This window comes from Salvelinus namaycush, chromosome 15 (genome assembly GCF_016432855.1).
Source record: "Salvelinus namaycush isolate Seneca chromosome 15, SaNama_1.0, whole genome shotgun sequence".
Taxonomy (NCBI): Eukaryota; Metazoa; Chordata; class Actinopteri; order Salmoniformes; family Salmonidae; genus Salvelinus; species Salvelinus namaycush.
Window position 1 is genome coordinate 31231507 of NC_052321.1, and position 23697 is coordinate 31255203.

The 23697-nt window shown below is 43.4% G+C and overlaps 1 protein-coding gene across 5 annotated transcripts in view; it reads right to left on the reverse strand.

Annotated features, from left to right (window-relative positions):
- Positions 1–23697, reverse strand: part of LOC120060421 (disheveled-associated activator of morphogenesis 1-like) — an 86629-nt gene that overhangs the window by 9070 nt on the left and 53862 nt on the right. For 2 of the 5 annotated variants that reach the window (XM_039009731.1, XM_039009730.1), the window contains exons 4-23: positions 19631–19702; positions 18531–18625; positions 16979–17312; positions 16607–16717; positions 16414–16517; positions 16237–16303; positions 16018–16135; positions 15259–15397; positions 14462–14520; positions 14153–14340; positions 11960–12250; positions 11401–11508; positions 10415–10441; positions 8983–9080; positions 7660–7744; positions 6375–6481; positions 4193–4281; positions 2578–2746; positions 705–812; positions 72–132 (exon numbers count right to left, since the gene is read on the reverse strand). In XM_039009731.1, coding sequence (XP_038865659.1) covers positions 72–132; positions 705–812; positions 2578–2746; positions 4193–4281; positions 6375–6481; positions 7660–7744; positions 8983–9080; positions 10415–10441; positions 11401–11508; positions 11960–12250; positions 14153–14340; positions 14462–14520; positions 15259–15397; positions 16018–16135; positions 16237–16303; positions 16414–16517; positions 16607–16717; positions 16979–17312; positions 18531–18625; positions 19631–19702 — 2430 coding nt within the window. Of the gene's footprint in view, positions 1–71; positions 133–704; positions 813–2577; positions 2747–4192; positions 4282–6374; positions 6482–7659; positions 7745–8982; positions 9081–10414; positions 10442–11400; positions 11509–11959; positions 12251–14152; positions 14341–14461; positions 14521–15258; positions 15398–16017; positions 16136–16236; positions 16304–16413; positions 16518–16606; positions 16718–16978; positions 17313–18530; positions 18921–19630; positions 19703–23697 lie in introns of those variants that run through there. The other 3 variants (XM_039009733.1, XM_039009732.1, XM_039009734.1) reach the window with 3 other exon arrangements.

Here is a 23697-nt window from a genome sequence, read left to right on the forward strand (position 1 = left end):
AGCCTAATTACATTGCCTGTGATATCATGTGTGGCTTCATTAAGGGAACCCAACATAAAATGGCCACTCACCATCTCCACACTCTTCAGACCAGAGCGCAGATTGTTGATGTCTTTCTCCAGCTCTGTCATACTGTGGATAAGAGGAGAGGAAAGGGAAAGAGAGGGACTGGAGTTTATTCACATGAAGCAATTACAAACCATCTGTGCTCCAATCAAGCTACAACTTAGAGACATGAAATGTGAGACAATAAAACCCAACTTCCTCCCTTCTCACTCAGGAAAGGAATAGATTTAGGGTTCACTAGGTTTGAACAGAAACTAAGTTAGATTATCTTTATTTTCAACATGTTTTCTTACTGTTTTAGGTTTCCCTAAATCTATGGTTTATGCTGTCTGCTATACTATTACTTTCTTCTGGTAAGACAGGAAGAAACACCTTGACCTACCAAAGGTTCTAGGGTTCACAGTTCACACACTTGAATTAGGGGCAATAAGGACAACCTGTGCCTCTGACAAATCCAGACAATATAAATATGACCTTTGACCCTCTCTGTAAACAAGGTTTGTAAGGCAACACACACAGCAATACAGTCTTAACCTTTCACCTTTTCCACTTAAAGTCAGGCACCATAAATTTGGCTTCGAGAGGAAGACTCAGTGGAGGGGGGTTCTGATTCAGTCATCATTAGCAGCAGTTCTTACTTTACTTTAGCTGCCTCTGGAACACTCTGAAGCTCCTCCTGGAACACAGCCACTTTGGGATACTTCTGCTCCAGGATGGTGATCAGGTAATGCAGCAGAGTAATGTTCCTACAAACACAAATATCATATACATCACACACATCACTCTCTTTTAAACTTAGAGTTGTGTCATTTGGACAGGTCTCCTATGTACAATACATTTTTCATATCAATGGAATATAGATATATATATATACACTGCTCAAAAAAATAAAGGGAACACTAAAATAACACATCCTAGATCTGAATGAATGAAATATTCTTATTAAATACTTTTTTCTTTACATAGTTGAATGTGCTGAAAACAAAATCACACAAACATTATCAATGGAAATCAAATTTATCAACCCATGGAGGTCTGGATTTGGAGTCACACTCAAAATTAAAGTGGAAAACCACACTACAGGCTGATCCAACTTTGATGTAATGTCCTTAAAACAAGTCAAAATGAGGCTCAGTAGTGTGTGTGGCCTCCACGTGCCTGTATGACCTCCCTACAACACCTGGGCATGCTCCTGATGAGGTGGCGGATGGTCTCCTGAGGGATCTCCTCCCAGACCTGGACTAAAGCATCCGCCAACTCCTGGACAGTCTGTGGTGCAACGTGGCGTTGGTGGATGGAGCGAGACATGATGTCCCAGATGTGCTTAATTGGATTCAGGTCTGGGGAACGGGCGGGCCAGTCCATAGCATCAATGCCTTCCTCTTGCAGGAACTGCTGACACACTCCAGCCACATGAGGTCTAGCATTGTCTTGCATTAGGAGGAACCCAGGGCCAACCGCACCAGCATATGGTCTCACAAGGGGTCTGAGGATCTCATCTCGGTACCTAATGGCAGTCAGGCTACCTCTGGCGAGCACATGGAGGGCTGTGCGGCCCCCCCAAAGAAATGCCACCCCACACCATGACTGACCCACCGCCAAACCGGTCATGCTGGAGGATGTTGCAGGCAGCAGAACGTTCTCCACAGCGTCTCCAGACTCTGTCACGTCTGTCACATGTGCTCATGTGCTCAGTGTGAACCTGCTTTCATCTGTGAAGAGCACAGGGCGCCAGTGGCGAATTTGCCAATCTTGGTGTTCTCTGGCAAATGCCAAACGTCCTGCACGGTGTTGGGCTGTAAGCACAACCCCCACCTGTGGACGTCGGGCCCTCATACCACCCTCATGGAGTCTGTTTCTGACCGTTTGAGCAGACACATGCACATTTGTGGCCTGCTGGAGGTCATTTTGCAGGGCTCTGGCAGTGCTCCTCCTTGCACAAAGGCGGAGGTAGCGGTCCTGCTGCTGGGTTGTTGCCCTCCTACGGCCTCCTCCACGTCTCCTGATGTACTGGCCTGTCTCCTGGTAGCGCCTCCATGCTCTGGACACTACGCTGACAGACACAGCAAACCTTCTTGCCACAGCTCGCATTGATGTGCCATCCTGGATGAGCTACACTACCTGAGCCACTTGTGTGGGTTGTAGACTCCGTCTCATGCTACCACTAGAGTGAAAGCACCGCCAGCATTCAAAAGTGACCAAAACATCAGCCAGGAAGCATAGGAACTGAGAAGTGGTCTGTGGTCACCACCTGCAGAACCACTCCTTTATTGGGGGTGTCTTGCTAATTGGCTATAATTTCCACCTTTTGTCTATTCCATTTGCACAACAGTATGTGAAATGTATTGTCAATCAGTGTTGCTTCCTAAGTGGACAGTTTGATTTCACAGAAGTGTGATTGACTTGGGAGTTACATTGTGTTGTTTAAGTGTTCCCTTTATTTTTTTGAGCAGTGTATATATATATATATGATTTTTTTTTAATTAAGTCTCAAACCAGACCATTTCTTACTTGTCAATGCTGGACTTGGTGTCAGCGATCTTGTTGAGTGAGGACACTTTGAAGCCATAGGCGTTTCCCCTCTGGCCCTTGTTCATGTAGTTACCAAAGGCCAGGACCACTTCCAGAAGCTGCTTGAGGTTGCGGCTCTGCAGCATCTCTTTAGAGGCCCTGGTTAGAGCTGGGGAGAGGAAGAAGTTACGAGGATACATTTTTATTTAACTATGCAAGTCAGTTAAGAACAAATTCTTATTTACAATGACGGCCTAGGAAGAGTGGGTTAACTGCCTTGATCGGGGCAGTTAACCCACTTAACATTGTCAGCTCGGTTACTTGCCCAATGCTCTAACCACTAGGCTACCTGCCGCCCCAAAAGACATTGGTTGAATCCCAAATGGCATCCTATTCCCTATAAAGACTCATACATACACTACATGACCAAAAGTATGTGGACACCTGCTCGTCGAACATCTCATTCCAAAATCATGGGCATTAATATGGAGTAGGTCCCCCCTTTGCTGCTATAACAGCCTCCACTCTTCTGGGAAGGCTTTCCACTAGATGTTGGAACATTGTTGCGGGGACTTGCTTCCATTCAGCCACAAGAGCATTAGTGAGGTTGGACACTGATGTTGGGCGATAAAGCCTGGCTCGCAGTCGACGTTCTAATTCATCCCAAAAGGTGTTTGATGGGGTTGAGGTCAGGGCTCTGTGCAGGCCAGTCAAGTTCTTCCACACTGATCTCGACAAACCATTTCTGTATGGACCTTGCTTTGTGCACGGGGGCACAGCATGAGCCCATTCCACCTCCACCAAACTTTACAGTTGGCACTATGCATTTGGGCAGGTAGAGTTCTCCTGGCATCTGCCAAACCCATATTCGTCCGTCGGACTGCCGTGATTCATCACTCCAGAGAACACATTTCCAGTGCTCCAGTGTCCAATGGCGGCGAGCTTTACACCACTCCAGCCGACGCTTGGCATTGCGCATGGTGATCTTAGGCTCCTGGAAACCCATTTCATGAAGCTCCCAACGAAGAGTTCTTGTGCTGACATTGCTTCCAGAGGCAGTTTGGAACTGGGTGTTGCATCCGAGGACAGACTATTTTTACACACTTCAGCACTCGGCAGTCCCATTCTATGAGTTTGTATGGCCTACCACTTCGCGGCTGAGCCTTTGTTGCTCCTAGACGTTTCCACTTCACAATTACAAAACTGACAGTTGAGAGGGGCAGCTCTAACAGGACAGAAATTTGACGAACTGACTTGTTGGAAAGGTAACATCCTACGACGGTGCCACATTGGAAGTCACTGAGCTCTTCAGTAAGGCCATTCTACTGCCAATGTTTGTCAATGGAGATTACATGGCTGTGTGCTCGATTTTATACACCTGTCAGCAACAAGTGTGGCTGAAATAGCCAAATCCACTAATGTGAAGGTGTGTCCACATACTTTTGTATATATAGTGTACCTTTAACACCTTAGATAGCATTATATCTGCAGGCTTTGAGTATTGCCAGCATCTCTCATTACAGTATGATTACATTTGACTCCACAGTCCAACCAGTTATTAAAATGGTTTAAAGGTAGATCATTTGAGCATGGAACATTGTAAAGAAAATCCTACCTTCAACTTTAGGTTTGACTTCGACGATTCTTTCAGCAAACTTCTTTTTGAAGTAGAGGGACTGTAACCTCTGCTGGTAATGGTTGATCCTGTATTGTAGTTTGAAGTGAAAAGGTTCACTAGAGTTTACATAGATACAACACTCCACTGAAACGGTTTGTGTAATATGATATGACGTCCTAAATGAAGGGCATGAACTTTTGAATAGAAAGTACTTTTGAATAGAAAGGTTTTGTTCATACATTTGATCAACACAGGCGTCTAATGACCTTGACCTCATTCTGAGGTTTTGTGACCAGACAAAAAACATCTTTGCAACATCTTTTTTTACAAATGATCTTACTGGATTAAATACCCAACATGGAAAACTCAGAGCACATTTAATAAAGAAGCTCCTTTCCTTCTCCCTGCCCAAACGCTGTTTCCATGGCTACAATGTTTTCAGGAAGCCAAAACACAAACGTCGCCAGATCCTGGAAGGAAGTCTCTATTCCCATAGTAAACGGCTTGATACCTCATGGAAAAAATGGTGCTACACTTGTACATTAGAACCTGCACATTGTTTCCCTTCCTGTAATCTAGTAATCCAATCTTCATTTGTAACACAGAATGCTCATTAAAGCGAGAGCTATTAAAACAGTGAGCCCTATCCCTGGGGTTTCGTTCTTTGTTGGTGCGCGAGCCGAGAATGTCTCCCCAGGGGGGCTTCATATTAATTCATGAACAATATGAGGTACATGGAAAGTTCAGCTGCCTGCCGCCACCTACACACCAGCCTCCCCCTTAGCTTGTAGACAGTGAATCATGGTAAAGAATAATCCAAAGAAATAAACAATTTACTCACTCACATATTTTACTTAAAACATAATATTAATAATCATCATAATTTGGTGGGTGCTTATTTGTCTTGTTACACATGGTTTGAAATGGAAATGTGTTTTTTGCATATCCTGAGACACCCTCAGAGAGTGGACATTGAGCAATTAAGTCCCTTGGGCAATAAAGTGCCTTGCTCAAGGTTACAGCAAGATTTTTCACCTTGTTGGCTCAGGGATTCGAACTAGTGACCTTTTGGTTACTGTCCCAATGCTCTAACCACTAGGCTACCTGCCACCACAAAAAAACTAAACAGTTTAGGGTCTGAATCTCATAAGAATAGTCCATAGTGAATTAAATGGAGAGCATCTATTGGACCTAAACAGGGCCAAATGCAGTGCTGTTAATATGATTTACTAAAGAATCCTTCTACACTCCCCAAACCCTCACAGGACCAATGGCCTTCACTGGCACATTTTTACATGTCTAGAGTGATGTTCCTCAGCAGTTGGATATGCCAAAGAGATTTATGTTAAAAAGACGTTCACATCCAGCTAGCATGTGTCACTGTGTGTCATGCTGATTACATATGCTCCTGGTGTCGCAAAACAATGAGGGGATTCGATTAATCTGGCCCGGGCGCCCAGGTAGGTGTGTTTTGCACTGGGTTAAAGTTGATTACATTCATTATGGAACCGGGCTGCCTCCGTGCATGAGCTAGGTGGTCCATTCAAAGCCTAACAAAATTCTAGCATATTGTATGGAAAAGAGATGTTGTATGTTTCTGGACGATGCACCCTTCTGCCTTGTTGACAACATAACCGAGAGGCGCAGATTACTGTTCCATTTGAGAAGGGCACTCCTCCCTCACCATTCAAGTCATGGGCCATAGACCAGCATTATCGAAGCCGCCCAATGATCGGTCTCAATTCCTGACATTTTATTACAACACTATAAAAAGCACGAACTGGCGCAAACCCAGAGAAAATGATTTAGTGTAGAGGTGCTGACTAACGGCAAGCTATAAAACAAAGAGTCACACACTCCATATGTATAAACTCCCAGTAATTTACTGGGTAAAACACCAATGTTTTGGCATCACTGTGCCTTCTTCAGGGTGATACTATAAACACAGAATGTGTTGTTACAATAAACTGACAATGGAGAAAGTCCCTGATGAAGACAACATGTTAACAATGAAGTAGTTTTTATGTCAACTTCCCTTGTCATCCAAGAGCACCTGAGTATTTTCCAGTATACCAACAACAAAATAACATCCTGTGGCTAGTGCCTAATATGGGGAATGTAGTGATACACATTGTAACAGTACCAATTTTGTATTATGATACCGAAACGAAGTCCGTACCTGCTCATCTCGTAGAGGAAGCGGTCAGCTTTGGCCATACGGTCCAGCTCATGCTTGTGCTCCTCCAGGAGATCCACGTCACTCTTCTCTGGGACAAACTTTAGCAGCTGGACAGGAACACAACAGGGGGAGAAGACCGTTACCAAGAGAGATCTTGTACATCCACATGCTAATCCCCATAAAGATTCACTGTGATAGCTAATGTGTGGTGAGCTTTCTGGCGCAAAATGTAAGGTAAGGCGAGTTTCCACCTTACTAAGTAAAGACAGCATTCAGATCCTTTAAACCCTTGCTAAATAACCTACACCATCCGGGCAGGGCCGTGCCCCACCACTACAAATACTCCCAATCCGTCACTAACCCAGTCCCCGTGAACACTTCAGCCTTTATTTATTTAGGTCCCTAAAGCAACAGCAACGAAAAGTCTTATAAAACTCGGGGTATCGTTGGACGGGGCAACAGTGTCTCCCGACCCCTCCTGTCTCAGCCTCCAGTATTTATGCTGCAGTAGTTTATGTGTCGGGGGGCTAGGGTCAGTCTGTTATATCTGGATTATTTCTCCTGTCTTATCTGGTGTCCTGTGTGAATTTAAGTATGCTCTCTCTAATTCTTTCTTTCTCTCTCTCGGAGGACCTGAGCCCTAGGACCATGCCTCAGGACTACCTGGCCTGATGACTCCTTGCTGTCCTTAGTCCACCTGGCCATGCTGCTGCTCCAGTTTCAACTGTTCTGCCTGCGGCTATGGAACCCTGACCTGTTCACCGGACATGCTACCTGTCCCAGACCTGCTGTTTTCAACTCTCTAGAGACAGCAGGAGCGGTAGAGATACTCTGAATGATTGGCTATGAAAAGCCAACTGACATTTACTCCTAAGGTGCTGACCTGTTGCACCCTCGACAACCACTGTGATTATTATTTCTTGACCCTGCTGGTCATCTATGAACATTTGAACGTCTTGGCCATGTTGTGTTATAATCTCCACCCGGCACAGCCAGAAGAGGACTGGCCACCCCTCATAGCCTGGTTCCTCTCTAGGTTTCTTCCTAGGTTCTGGCCTTTCTAGGGAGTTTTTCCTAGCCACCGTGCTTCTACACCTGCATTGCTTGCTGTTTGGGGTTTTAGGCTGGGTTTCTGTACAGCACTTTGAGATATCAGCTGATGTAAGAAGGGCTTTATAAATACATTTGATGGATCGGATAGGAATTGGGACCTGCTATATGGTATAAAGCCATTAAGCCGCTACAGTAGAGAGGAGGGCTACATGATTAAGAGAGGAGGGCCCACCTGCTCCAGCATGTCTTTGGGCAGATCCTCCTGTTCGTCCATAGTCAGGATGGCCCTCTTGATCTCCTCATTGGTCAGCTTCAGCCTGCAACACAACAGCGTCAGCATTACCACAGAGGACTACTGTACACCAGTTCTAAATGGTCAACAAGAGAGGACACCAGTTTGACCAGTTGTACCAGTTAATGCCTTGTTATTGGTGTGTTTACTTTTCGTTTCAAAAGTAAATGTAAAATGCATTCCTGTTAAGTAATGTACTGTTCTACATGTGTCACCTAAAACAATTATCAGTTAGTATCCATTTTGAAAAGCACCAAGTGTCAGTTAAAAAGAAAGTAAAGTCCAGAACCTAATATCGTGTGCCGCACATTCAGCAGTTGCAGAAACAGAGTCAATATTTTAAGTCACAGCTATTAGAAAGAGCCAGCCAGCCAGCCAGAGAGAGCAGGTGGCAGAAAGCCTGGTGGTTCTGCTCTTTGAAAAGCTCCATTGGCAAACAAACACACTCATCATCTGAGCCTGAAGCCCTAGCCTACCACAGCAGACCACGGTGCTTTCTGACAGGACTTCTCACAGTCCGAATACCTGATTTAGGCACACACTAATGACAGAGCAATTAAGATTTAGTCATGTCAATTTTATTAAATAAATGTACATATTAGCCTTATTCAAAGTGTTGGCTATGTCTGAAAAGGCATGTTAATGCATAATTGATAACACTTTGCAGAAATAAAATATTTTCAGGTCTGCAAGTTCGAAAAAAGGAATGAACCGCTGTTCATAAACCACAAATATTGAATGAGACTTTAAATACAGGAAGCAATCAAAATAGCTGAATCACTTAAACTTTCAGGTTTCATTTATAGTGTTTAAATTGAGAAGGATAGCTACATGAAATGAACTTAGTAGAAAGGACACAGGCCTCTGTTTGTGGTTGCTGCCATGGAGACCAGGGATGACAGTAATGAAACAGAAAATAGTTCCTGGCCAACATCATCCCGTTACAAAGTACATATTTTATTCTTGGCTGCACTCGATGTTTAAACACATTGTCAAATATGAAAAATGATCTCTCAACTTGAGTCGAAGTTGATGTAAATACAGAATTGCTCAAATGGTAGATTAAATACGAATTGAATGTAACTTGGCTGTGTACGTTAACAAATTAAGTGTGTGTATGTTTGTACACGTACATGTATGTGTGTGGAAAAAGACATTTCAAGCACCCATCAGATGGATACAATCACAATAAGTGATCTCCACTAATATAAGTAGGACATACTTCTGCAATGATGTCATGGGGTAGAAAGGTCAAATACTAACCGAGAGAGGAGGATGTTACAGTTCTGGGCTCTGCGACCGTCGATGACTGACAGCTCCTTGACCTTCTTGGAGGTCACCGTATCATCTTCGGACTCTTTCTGGAAGGAGAACATTTGGGAGGGAAGGAAGAGTTTGAACATGAACCGTAATTAGCTGAACTTCACATTCCGTTCATGTAAACACAATATTGTATAATTTATCACACTAAGGCACTTTGGGATGGAGGCTAGTATGCAGAAAACAGCTAATTATTTTTGTACATGACCTTAAATGATACTCTAACATCAAGCTAGATTTAGACAGCTTTACTGTTTAATAAACACCCAATTGTAAATCACTCATCATACTTAAGCATTTTTGGATGCAGTATTTGCTGAATGCAGCAAATGCTTGTGACTATATGACCTTAATGATACTCTCTCTGGGAGGAAGAGCCACACCTAATACACCAGGGTTATATTCATTAGGGCACACGTAGAAAAATATTTTGCAACGTAAAACAAAAATGTGTGTTTCCTATTGTACAAGCCCAAGTAGTCATTGCCTGTCTCAGTCAGTATTCAAATGTATGCGTAATGAATAAGATCCAGGAATAACAGTGCCCCATGCTATGCTAGGTGGAGCGCTGTGGCTGACTCACACCTGCATACAGTTTAGCTGTTGATCAACGGCAATAGGAACAATTGTTTTTAAGGCCTCTTCCATTTCACCACCTGCTGTCACATATTGAAAACTATGGTACATAGTAACCAGACCACAAAACAGACACACGCACATACACAAAGACTAGACACGATACCCATATGCATCCACCATAAACCCTAACAAAAACCCAGGATGCACAGGAGACACACAGTATGAACATAAAACAGCAAATTGTTCCTTTGACTGGGTCAGTATTTGAAACTGCCAAATGGAGGACAGCTGTGAAACAGGCTGTGTGAAAAAGTGTGTTTGGCGATCAATTGCTTCACCCCAAGAATACAGGAGAGATTTGTTTTTGGTAAACGGAGATCTGGCACTTTTTTATAGTTCCAAGACTCCAGCTGCTTGCAGAATTGACTGCGTGCCACAAAACCAATTTGGCTAATTATGTTCAGAAACACCTTGAAATGATAACCAATAAAACAGTTCATTCAAACATCATGTTGGTGTGTTTAGAAGTACAGCATATTCCAAAAGTCTTGATTGAAAGAATAAATCCACAGAAACACAGAGATCGAGGCTGCAGGAAGACATGGCTTTCACAAGTATTTCACCTACGGACACATATACACACGATCCCCATAGACATAAACAGGACAGAGACAAGGAGAGAGAGAGAGCGAGAAAGAAAGAGAGCAGCGTACGATGAAGGACAGTAGCGAGCATCAAGACAGAAGCGTCACAGAAGCAGAGCAGGGTAAACGTCAGAGGTCAGGAGGTCACTCACCTTGTTATTGTTCATTGTTAAGAAGTCCTAATCAGGTGGGTGGGCAGGAAGCAAGGAAGATTCGGCATTCATTATTAATTAGAACAAGCGTGCAGTAGGCTATGGTGAAATACAGGGCCAGCTCAGCGGCCAGTGATGCATTTGTTTGTGAGGAAAAGCGGAATCATGAGTCAAAGATGCAAATTAACTTTGTTCAGACACGTCATAAACAGCATGGCTTAAAATTCTAAAATTCCTTATACGACATAATGAATTCAATTTGATGCAACTTTATTTATACTTTTAAGGGGCAGTTAGTAATGGGAATTGGGCCCTAGTCTAACCTTTCCAATCACAGTCTTTTTAGGTTGGTTAAAGGAAAAGGTATGGGAAAAGTGATATCTGGAGGATTTCAACTGAACTAGAGTAGACATTGTGGACGTATAGAGGCTTCATGAAAAATGCCACGCTTCTCATGCAGCATCAGTAAACTATCCAAGGACCATGTTATCAGCATGGCTACTTCCTGTTCCAAACATTCATTCTGTCTGGGAACACTCACAAGGTAGATGAATCAATTGAACAGACCTAAACATAAAATAAAAAGCTAGCCTGGTCCCAGATCTGTTTGTGCCATCTTGCCAAGCCTTATGGTCATTGTCACCATAGGAGTTGGCAAGACAGCACAAACCGATCTGAGACCAGGCTATAGTAAAATGCTCTGTAATGGCCTGATTGCCCTTTAAGCCAGTTCCAGACAATGTGTTGAGAAGTGCTGCTGGAAGGATTCAGTTACAGAGTGCAATGGCATGCATGTGTTTATCACTAGCTAGAAGTGTTTGTTAGAACAGCATGGTCGGTGGCCATGGAAACACTCAAAGTAGTTACATGCAAATTGTTAAGTGATTTGAGGTCTTGTGTCCGTCCTGTCCTTAAGGATGAATTGCTATATACTGAAATGCCTTTTCCCTACAGTAATACTTTGGTATTTAGGTGATAAACTGTACCTGCTGTCTCTGGTATGCAGAGAAGGTCTTCTCAATGTCCTCAAGGTCCAGGATTTTGAAAACCTTGATGTCATCGACGTCCGTCCACACAGTGCCCTCCAGCTTATTCTGCAACAAAACAGCCCCCATCCATAACTAAGACTGTAAAAGCCATACACACACCCCTGGAACTCTAGAGGTTACAACAACAACATATAAAAACGTCTAGGGCTGGTTTGCGATATTGATTTCATGCCATTGTGCAAACAATGCAAGAGATAAAGCATTGGGTAAAAAGGCAATCCTTATCCTTCATTCCCCCTGGACAGTCAGATGTAGCTACAAAAACCTCTGTTCTGTCTGCCTCGTCAGCACAACACTCACTCCCTCTGTACTAAACAGACATGCACCAAAAAATGTAATTACTGGCTTTGTCCAAAATGATACCCTATTCCCTATTAAGTGCATTACTTTTGACCATGGTCCATAGTGCTCTGGTCGAAATTAGTGCACTTCATGGGGAATAGGGTGCCATTTTGGACGCAACCCTTTACGGTCTGACTAAGCAGAACTCACTGACCTCAGCCAGCTTGGCCCAGTTGAATGACTTGAGTGGGTTGGAGGGCTGGGGGATGTTCTTCTTTTTCAGCCCTGGTCCCATGGGAGCTCCAGGTGGAGGAGGGGGACCAAGGGGAGCCATGCCTGGAGGAGGAGGAGGTCCACCGGGTGGAGGGGGTGGCGGTGGAGGCATGCCCCCAGGGGGTGGTGGAGGGGGTGGGGGCATGGCAGCCTGCATGGGAGGGGGTGGTATGGGACCTCCAGGGGCCCCAGGTATGAGTGGAGGGCCACCAGGAACACTTAGATTTGGCCTCTGAAAAAAATGGGACACATTGGGATGTACATTCGATTAGTACTGGATGTATTGCAATCATTTCTGTTACATGATGGAAATCATAGAAGCACTCTGTACTAGCTAGAGCAGTTCTAATCAACATATATTGATTTGGAAGAACATCACAAGGCAATGTTGTTGTTCATGACTAACTGTGCAGTAATCAAACATCCTGTGTATCCACTCCTAAACTGAACGGCTAAGGGGAATCTCAATCGCACTCCACACTGCCCTTTCACACCTGGACAAAAGGAACACCTACGTGAGAACGCTGTTCATTGACTACAGCTCAGCATTCAACACCATAGTGCCCACGAAGCTCATCACTAAGCTAAGGACCCTGGGACTAAACACCTCCCTCTGCAACTGGATCCTGGACTTCCTGACGGGCCGCCCCCAGGTAGTAATGGTAGGCAACAACACGTCTGCCACGCTGATCCTCAACACTCTGGCCCCTCAGGTGTGTGTACTTAGTCCCCTCCTGTACTCCCTGTTCACCCACGATTGCGTGGCCAAACACGACTCCAACACCATCATTAAGTTTGCTGACGTCACAACGATGGTAGACCTGATCACCGACAACGATGAGACCGCCTATAGGGAGGAGGTCAGAGACCTGGCAGTGTGGTGCCAGGACAACAACCTCTCCCTCAATGTGAGCAAGACAAAGGAGCTGATCGTGGACTACAGAAAAAGGCGGGCCGAACAGTCCCCCATTAACATTGATGGGTCTGTAGTGGAGCGGAGCGAGAGTTTCAAGTTCCTTGGTGTTCACATCACCAACAATCTATCATGGTCCAAACACACCAAGACAGTCGTGAAGAGAGCACATCCAAACCTTTTCCCCCTCAGGAGACTGAAAAGATTTGGCATGGGTCCCCAGATCCTCAAAAGGTTCTACAGCTGCACCATCGAGCGCATCCTGAACGGTTGCATCACCGCCTGGTATGGCAACTGCTCGGCATCTGACTGTAAGGCGCTACAGAGGGTAGTGCTTACAGCCCAGTACATCACTGGGGCCAAGCTTCCCGCCATCCAGGACCTATATAATAGACGGAGTCAGAGGAAAGACCATAAAATTGTCAGAGACTCCAGTCACCCAAGTCATAGACTGTTTTCTTTGCTACCGCACGGCAAGCGGTACCGAAGCGCCAAGTCTAGGACCAAAAGGCTCCATAACAGCTTCTACCCCCAAGCCATAAGACTGCTGAACAATTAATCAAATGGCCACCGGACTATTTACATTGACCCCCCATTTGTTTTGTGCACTGCTGCTACGCGCTGTTTATTAACTATGCATAGTCACGTCACCCCTACCTACATGTACAAATGACCTCAACTAACCTGTACTCCCGCACACTGACTCGGTACCGGCACCCCCTGGATATAGCCTAGTTATTGTCATTTTATTGTGTTACTTTGTGTTAGTTTATTTGGTCAATATCTTCTTAACTCTTCCTGAACTGCACTGTTGGTTAAGGGCTTGTATAGTAAGCATTTCACAGTAAGGTCTACACTTGTTGAAATCAGCACATGTGACAAATAAAGTTTGATTTGATTTGAAAAGAGGACATTAGCCTGGTCCCAGATCTGTTTGTGCTGTATAGCCAACTGCTATGGTTGTTGTTTAGCACGACAATTATCATAGGAATTCGCAAGACAGCAGGCCATGTTGTTGTTCATATACAACTGTACTATAACCAAAACATCCTGCCTTTATTCCTGATTGGAAAAGCTAAAAGGAAGAGTAAGGTGTAAAGATGTGATAATGCATTGTAATTTTATGTTACACTTTGTGATGTTATTTTCTATGTTTTTCGTTGGACTTGTGGAAGATATCCACATTGTGAGCTAAACAGAGATCTAAACAAACAAACGTACAGTGCTGAGGTCATGCAGCCGGGCGGAGAGGTCGGCCACTTGCTGCTTGACCTGCTTGTGTTCGCTGGACTCCTTCTCCAGCTTCTCCTTCATCTTATTCAGTGTCTGCATCATGTCCTCCTTCTCCTGGGTCTTGGCCTCACACTCACGTTCCTTCTTATCAAACTTCTGCTGCAGCTCATGGTGCTCTGAGAAACCAGACCAGAACAGGCGAGACCAGAGCAGTCGTCAGTATGATGATACACAGTACAGAAAGGGGTGCCTTCCGACAGTTCCATCGCTAATAGAAACCAGAAATGTGTGTTGTACCTTTTCTCATTTTCTCGGCCTGTTCTTTCCATTGTTTGACTTCATTCTCGTTGACCAGCCTGAGCAGAAGAACAGAGGTTAATCTAACGTATTAAACATCGCAGCAAAATCCTACTAGGCATTACCTCCCACTGAGGTTAGGCTTAGTTAAAAAAAAAAACGGGTTCATTAGACAAGTCATTGGTGATCAGAGTTGACAACGGGGAACCTGTAAACTTCTTCTAAACCCACCCAGAATCAGATTGAGATTTGCAAGAGGCAGCTGAAGGGGTTGACTGATGTTTGTGTATGTGTGTTTGGAATTCTACATTTCACAGATTTCCTCATCCAAAAAAACAGATTTAATTCTGGATTATATTTTCAAAAAGGAATTATTAAAATCCTGGTCAAATCTGCTTGCTGATTTTTAGCAAGTATTAAGGGATCAGGGTATTCATGCTAAATCAGCAAATAGTATTGAAAGGATTGTAAAATGAAAGTGACAATAGGACATACATATTTTACATGTAATATTTGTGATGTACAGTACCTGGACCAATAGTGATTTTGATCATGGCCACTGTATTAATCCCAGGATAAGATGAACCCATTAATAAATATACAGCATTGATTATATTCATGATCACCATATTTGGGTTTAAAGCCATTTCTGGAATGAGGCATGTTAAATAATACATGGAGATTTATGATGAAGACAGTCAGTCCTCTGCCGTGCGGAGTTGGGAGAACGTCAAACCGACTCAGACATAACTCAGGCATGTCAAAACATTTCCCCCTCTCTCGTTCCTCTCACTCACATTCGCACCACGTTCTTCACGTTGAAGTTCTCCAGGGGGGTGACGTCAGGGTCATGACCTTTGTCGTTCTGCAGGACGATCTGCTGGACGATGCGGTCCAGGAGGAGCCAGTAATGCACTGTGTTCCCACTACGCTTGTCTGAGAGAAGAGAGAGCATTATTAATACCGTAAGGGAACAGTTGATTGCGCCAGCAATTGCAATTGCATATGCAACAACAAACATCTAGGGCCAGTTTTCTGGACACAAACTAAGTCTAGTCCTGGAGCAAAAAGCATGTTTAATTGAGATTGTCCATTGAGAATGCTTCTTAGTCTAGGACTAGGCAAAATCTATGAAATCCCATGAAATCCTACCATACACATAGCAACACAATAAGGACAGAGTCTAAGGGGAGAGATTAGGCTGAAGTCAGCTCCCTCAGGACAACATAAAAAAGCTAAAGCAATGTGGAGGAACAACATTTCCGCTTTAGTGTAGAAAGTTCTTATCAAAATGGCAGAACACGCTCTAGAGAGAAACCCCTCACATAAGCAGAATTCCAACAATAATTTCCAGGTATTTAAAACTACCTCGAGAGGACATCATTTTTACTGCCGTTCTAAAATACACTAAAAACACTGATATATATAACCACTTTGGATCCCTCTGAGAAACCAAACAGTCTAGTTCTCAAAGATGTAAAAGTTGAGGCCTGAAGAGTCTTGGCAAACTCAAACAACTTTAAAGAAATGGCGGACGGGAGGTAGGTGGCACTTACAAGGCATAAGGAGACAGTGCTGTAAGACAGATATAAAGTGCGGGTGTGCATCTGTGTGGTTCATCTTCTTCTTTATGAGCTCAAACACTTGCGTGGCACTTTTTGTGTCAATGTGCACCTGCAACAACAAAAACCAAAAGTTGATATTAGAACTAGTAGACAGAGAAACGACTATTGCAAACTCCATGTACTGTAGAGGTAAATACCAATGTTACTCACAGTGTCAAAGCGTTTTGCCAAAGATAGTTCATCCTCGTTTCTCAGCATCTCAAAGAAGTCCAAATGCCTGGAAGACAACATCTCATGGTCAGACACACTTTACTGCAGTTGGGTATGACAGTGTGGTCTAGATCTTAAATGTACTATACCAATCACGCAGTTTATGACTTAACTCACCTGTCTAACGTTGAGTTGTCGTGGGACCTCAGTTTATCGATGACCGGCTGGATGCCTAACATAAGGAACTCGTATCGCAGGTGAATTCTGAACTCAAAGCTTGACTGTGGAGTACAGTACACATAGCAGTTAGACTCTCTGAAGACAACAGGACCATACGAGGGCAAATACTTCGAGGAAGAGGAGTACTCACCTCCCCTGCTCCCTGACTAAGCACTGCATTGATGAAGGACATGATGGCTGTTTTCAGGTTGACCTCGTCCCTGTAGCGCCCCGTACTCCTGTCCAGGTCATTCAGCAGAGTCTAAGACAGGAGAAACGAGGAGAAATAAGAAGTAAGCATCAGTAATATGATCATAAGAAAAACAATGCTGTGGTTGTAAACACTAATTAGAGAAACACCTGAAAGTTATAAATGTTAAGTGAATAAGACCATGCAATATCTCTGGCACAGCCTTAACACAAGGTTAAGGAAAACCTTGGGCTAACACATTACAGTGTGAAAAGCCCAATTGAACACTTGGCTACAGTGGTGTCTATGAGGCTAAGGTGTCTGTCTTCCCACCTGGAAGCGAGTCCTCTCGCAAGCGAACTTCTGATAGTGCAGCATGGCCTCCAGGATCTTCCTGTGCCCTCCTGGCACCAGACACACAGCGCCCATGATCTCCAGCACCGCCACTTTGGTCTTGACGTTCTCAGTTGCCAGGCTCTGGGCAATGATGTTGATGCTCTCTGTGTGGGAGAGCACGTGGGAGCGGCCCTGGGAGTTGTTCATCAGGGCCTTGATGCAGCCAATCAGGGACGTGTGGATCTGGGACTCGGTGGTCTCGTAGTCCATGCTCTTCAGGAAGTTCAGGATGCAGGTCAGACCGTCCAGGTCGATGAACCGCGTCACAAACCTTTAAAGGAAGAGGATTGAGGGTAAAGGTCAAGGATAGATACAGGCTGCATCTGAAATGGCACCCTATTCCCCATGTAGCGCACTATCTTTGACCAGAGCCCTTAGACCAGAGCCCTTTGAGGCTCCCGAGTGGCACAGCGGTATAAGGCACTACATCTCAGTGCAAGAGTATCTTGCACTGTCTCTGGTTTGTATCCAGAATGCATCACATCCGGCCGTGATTGGGAGACCCAATGGGCGGCTCACAATTGGCCCAGCGTTGGCCGGGGTAGGCTGTCATTGTAAATAAGAATTTGTTCTTAACTGACTTGCCTAGTTAAGTAAAGGTTACAACTGTAACCTTATATAAATAACATTTAAAATAGTGTGGTGACCATGTGTTCTATGAAAATGGACTAAATTATATTTATAGAGAGTTTGATCACTTTGTTGCCCTCTACAGTAACTTCACTTTGTTTAACAAAACTAAGAGTTTGCATGTGCTTTCGGTGTGCATATGTGTTCAATGTAAGCAAGTGGAATTGCAGTTTTCATTCCATGAAAACAAGAACAGAGGACAAATAAACATCTTTAGCCAGCAGACAAGCGCCATTTAGCACAATAAAACAGGCATGGAGGAAAACAGAGAGAGCTCATTGGTGATAAACTACCATGACCCCTGGGAGGCGTTAGAGGTGAAAGGTGAGAAGGAGACCTAACCTCTGGAGGACCTTAAGGGGAAGACATTTTACCTCACGTGTGTGTGCTTGCATACGTGCACGTGTGTCAGACTAGTCTACGCGGTGTGGTCTATAGAGCTGAAATATCATATTAATGCAGTGGTGTTTGGACTGGAACTGGGTCTGAATGGCTCTCAACACAAAGCCTAGTCTGGTGATTAATCATATTAGGTCACTCTAATGATGATTAATGGACTTGGAGACTGAACACAGTGAATTAACTCAACCTACTTTGTGAAAATAGCAGACTCACTAAATCACTCTCGGCCAAAATCTGTTATGACTTAAACTCATATTCTATTTCGAGCATAAGTCATAACTAATATCTCATTAAAGAAAAGGAAACTCGATCTCATGTGATCTAAGGCTATCCAATTCTTCAATTTCAGCCTTCGGTTTCACAAACACATACATAGCACACATCATAATTGAATGCATGCATACGAGAACAAGTAAGCATTAAACGGAGCGTGAGTGTGTGAATGTCACTGGTTTACCTCATGGGTTGTGTCCTTAGAGCTGTCTTTAAGCTCTCTATGGTCTTGTTCCTCTCTTCCTCATCCTCCATTTCCAAAGCAATAAGGGTCTTCCTCTGGTGATGACAAGACGACTCAATGACAATGTGCTCACTAAAACTCAAAATGGTGTCCTTCAAGGCTCCGTTCTAGGACCGTTATGGTTCTGTTTTTTCCAGGCCATAAGAACTTTGACCACCAGACCTATGATTCACAGTGCTGGGAAGGAACCTGCTCAGTAAGCTACTATCCCTGGCTGTAGACCACCAGCAGGCAGCTCTTATCCTATTATCCCAGCAGACCACCAGCAGCTCCTTCACTGATACATGACTGGAAGTAATTTCCTTTACTTGGTCTGGAGCAGGCTACACCCTGTGGTAACAGTTAGAAGTTAGGGATCCAACCAGAATCTCACACCTGCCAGCCCTAGTGCTACTGTAACTCCACTGCCCTGTGAAAACATCCTAAATTAGCCTATAGGGATCCCCCCCAGGACTACTACCTCCAAACCAGAGGAAGTATGTGGAGATTTAACACACAACTCCAGGGTGTGAGATCCCATTAAGGGACCATAGATTAACGTCATCAGCTTGTCAAATAGTGCATGTTCAGGTGGACAAGCCTTTTCAGCTCATAATTTAAAAAATATATGTTCTCAATAACTTACCAGGTTAAATAAAAGGTCATTATTATACTGCAGATTTGCCTAATATAAACTGTGAGGGTTTCACAGTTATTTACATATGTGAGAAATACGTAGCATTATCAGAGACACACACAGACCCCCCCCCCCACCCACACCCTCCAGGCAAAACTATAAATTAGGGGGTAAAATCAATTTGTTTTACTCAAACTTTCCACAGATTTAGCATCAGACCATAAGCTTTTACAAGGAGAGATACCCATAAAATAGAGGGTCTACTCTATATAGTGGCTAGTGCAACACCAAAATCACATGGCTCTGTCTACACTACAGCATGTCTGCATGGTTGGTTGTTGTATGTTATTGTTTTGCATCTGCAATGTTAGCTATATTTGCCAAGTACAGGTTGGGTATTTGATGAGGGGAGAAGGATACTTACAGCAGCCATGGAATTCAACTGGTCGATATAGAACTCTGGCCAGCTAGTCGCACCCTTGCTCTCTTCTCCCTCCTGAAACGGAAAAGACAGACAGACAAAGGGTTACATAAAACACACACACACACATTCCTTCCACACCACATAAACTTTTAGTATATTTCCCTTGACCATCATGTCATCATATCATTATCCAGACAAAACCCAAACCCTGTATTGAAAAGTAGTGCATAGCCTGAGAACAGAGAATACCTCCAAGGCCTTATGACCCCTATATAACCTGACCCACTAGCGTGTAATTGCTGCTCAACTTCTTCCAGTGACAGTGGAGTATGTGAGCTGGACTGCCCTCATTAATTTCCAGCCTAGTCTCCCTTTGGGATCATAACAACCACACCAGATATGTACTCTCTGGTTCTCACCTGGCTCTCAGTCTCACAGAATGTATAAGGTTGCTGTGCAGCCTAATCTCAGGGATTCTTATAAATCCCCTGTGTATCGCAGGCTCAAGTCGTCCATTTTGTCTTAGGTTTTGGCTGAGCATGAACAGTCTAGAGTAATGTCCAGTACATGCCTTTTCCCTCCTTAGTTACGGGTTCTCAACAGATGGTAGTATTTGTATTGTATAAAGGTTAATGATCTGAAATAATGCCATCGTACATTTACTGCAATTGGGTAATTTTCTATGTTTAGGCTATAAACTGCTACTGTTCCTCTTTAAATCACAGCGTACGTTTGGCCAACACTGACCAGGATCAAGCCCAGCATTCAATGCACAAGTTCTTTCAAACATTCTTCCACAATCATTTCAAAAGAGAAATGATTCTATTCATTCTTTCTTCCTGTTCAGTGTCCTAGTTGCGTATACTGTCCAGTCCCCTGGCACCTCATAATTGAAGCCTTTATTGGGTCCCCACGGGAGTGGTTAGGTAAGCAGATTTAATGGGCTACTGGGTGAGCTGCCCACCCACACTTCCCAAAGCTTCCCAGACTAAAAAACCAAACACTAACACCAGCACACCAAAGACTGGGCTAGTGAAATGAGTGTGTGGCTTTTCTCACAGGCTTAGCAATGGTCAACACAATATCCCATTAAAGGGGTCTATAAATCTGTGAAAACAAAGGAGCTGGAGCACTCCCCCTCTCTCCCTGATGAGGTGTTAGTTACCCAGATTCCCATCCATCCTCATCACATGAGCAATGAGATAAGGATGAAACCAGGTTATATTTCAGAGATGGCTATATTTCAGACAGCAGAATTTATTAAAATAGTTGGGTTTAGTAGATCTTTATTAAAAGTATGCTTCAGTTTGGTTGGTGCCTAGCCGTACTCAACCAGCCACACAGAACGAGAGTGCTTGCATACTCTCTTAAAAGACCTTCGCTTGAAAAACAAGAAAAAAGCGGAAATAGTACTGTTTGTCCATTTTGAGATGCCGTAGCCAGTATACACTTCCTCAAAACAGTCGGTATTAATCCAAGATAACTCAAGAAATCGGTCATTCATTTTGATGTTTTTGCCGATGAGATCTTAGTGGTGCAATTTTACATCTATGATGTTTGGTGCAGTATTTCTCAAAGAAAAAATTGTGCATGAAAACTTTATTGAAGAATCCCTACTGTTGTCTAATCACAGATTAAGGTACGTAGACTTTGGCTCAGAATTTGGGCTTGCCTCCAGAAAAAATGTGTGCCCGAAAAGCTGAAAAAAACCCTCACCGAAGTCAAAAACATCACAAAATGGAGTTATAATATATGCACAAATTCTTCTGAAATGTTTCAGCTGGGAAGCATGCGGACGACTTAAGGAGAGGGTCAGCAGGAATGAGGACAGTAGTAGTGACCACTTGTGAAATGTAGCACTGTGCTGCTATATCTCCCAGTACTTACTGGAAGACTGGTAAGCTTGGAGCTCGCTTTGTAGGTCAGTAAGACATCACAGCGAACACAGAGCACTTGCTACCCCACATTGACCACCTTGGCAGTTATCATGGCTGGAAGGTTCCGGCCAACTGACGATGAGATCTACCCTGGAATCCCAACTGAATATTGCTTAATTTCACTAGTCTGATCAACAATAGTGAAAAACAGAGCAGTGTTCAATTTGGATCCCAGACAAGGTGAGATCCACACAGTTAATGAGACAAGACGTTGACCCCGGTAATGGAACAATGAGAGAGCGTAAGCTGGACAGGAAATGGAATGTAAAAAACAGGAAGTGTATAAGCTACCTGGGCTCAGAGGGCCCTGCACCTGCTATTGGCTACTGGCCATGCCACTCAGCGCCCACCATTGAGAAGAAAGCTGCCTACTGATCAACAGACAGCAGCTGCATTGGTGTTTCTATGGCAGCACTCTCTCTTAACGAGATCTTACAGTGCAGGACATGCCAGACAACAGAAACCAACCACTTACAGAGCTGTCACAGACCAGGGGGAACTCACATTCAGTCAAACCCTCTCCTTTATTAAGTCAATTCCATGTAACGCCTCTCTAGATAAAACCCTCTAGTTTACAGTGCCTTCATAAAGTATTCACACCTTTACTTTTTCAAAATGTAGTTGTGTTACAGCCTGAATTTAAAATGGATTAAATAGAGATATTGTGTCACTGGCCTACACAAAACCCCATGATGTCAAAGTGGAATTATGTTTGGAGAAATTTTTACAAATAAAAAATAAATGAAAAGCTGTCAATAAGTATTAAATCTGTTCGTTATGGCAAGCCTAAATAAGTTCAGGAGTAAAAATGTGCTTAACAAGTCACATAATAAGTTGAATGGACTACCTCATCTCTGTACCCCACACATACAATTGTATTTGTAAGGTCCCTCAATCGAGCAGTGAATTTCAAAACACAGATTCAACCACAAAGACCAGGGAGGTTTTCCAATGCCTCGTAAAGAAGGGCACCTATTGGTAGATGGGTAAAAAGAAAATCAGACACTGAATATCCCCTTGACCATAGTTAATTACACTGGATGGTGTATCAATACACCCAGTCACTACAAACTACAGGCTTCCTTCCTAACTCAGTTTCCAGAGAAAAAGGAAACTGCTCAGGGATTGATTCATGAGGCCAATGGTGACTTTAAAACAGTTACAGAGTTTAATGGCTGCGATAAGAGAAAACTGAGGATGGATCAACAACATTGTACTTACTCCACAATACCAACCTAAATGACAGAATAAAAATATTCCAAAACATGCATCCTGTTTTCAATAAGGCACTAAAGTAAAACTGCAAAAAATGTGGCAAAAAAATGAACTTCATGTCCTGAATCCAACACAACACGTCACTGAGTACCACTCTTCATATTTTCAAGCATGGTGGTGGCTGCATCATGTTAAGGGTATAAAAACTAGGGAGTTTTTGGGGATAAAAATAAACAAAATAGAGCAAACAGGCTAAATCTGGTTCTGTCTGCTTTACACCAGACACTGGGAGATTAATTCACCTTCCATCAGGACAATTACCTAAAACACAAGGCCAAATATACACTGGAGTTGCTTACCAAGACAACATCTTGGTGGCCTAGTTACAGTTTTGACTTAAATCGGCTTGAAAATCTATGGCAAGACTGGATAACGGCTGTCTAGCAATGATCAACAACCAACTTGAAAGAACTTGAAGATTTTTTAAAAAGAATAATGTGCAAATATTGTACAATCCAGGTGTTGAAAACTCTTAGAGACTTACCCAGGAAGACTCATCGCTTTAAATCGATGCTAAAGATGATTCTAACATGTATTGACTCAGGAGTGTGAGTACTTACGCAAATTAGATATTTCTGTATTTCATTTTCAGCACATTTGCAATTTCTAAAAACATGTTTTTACTTTGTTATTATTGGGTATAGATTGGATTAAATTAATTTTTTTCTCACCATTTTAAATTCAGGCTGGACCTCAGTGTGTACTTTAATCTGGCAAGACAGCCAGGATTCTGTATTCACATATTTATCAGCTATAGTCGGCCAGGACCGATGAGAACGTCCTTCCAGGAAATGTATCCAATCCATTAATGAGGAACAGCACAACTCCAACGTTAGGGTTAATTTCCTATTAGAG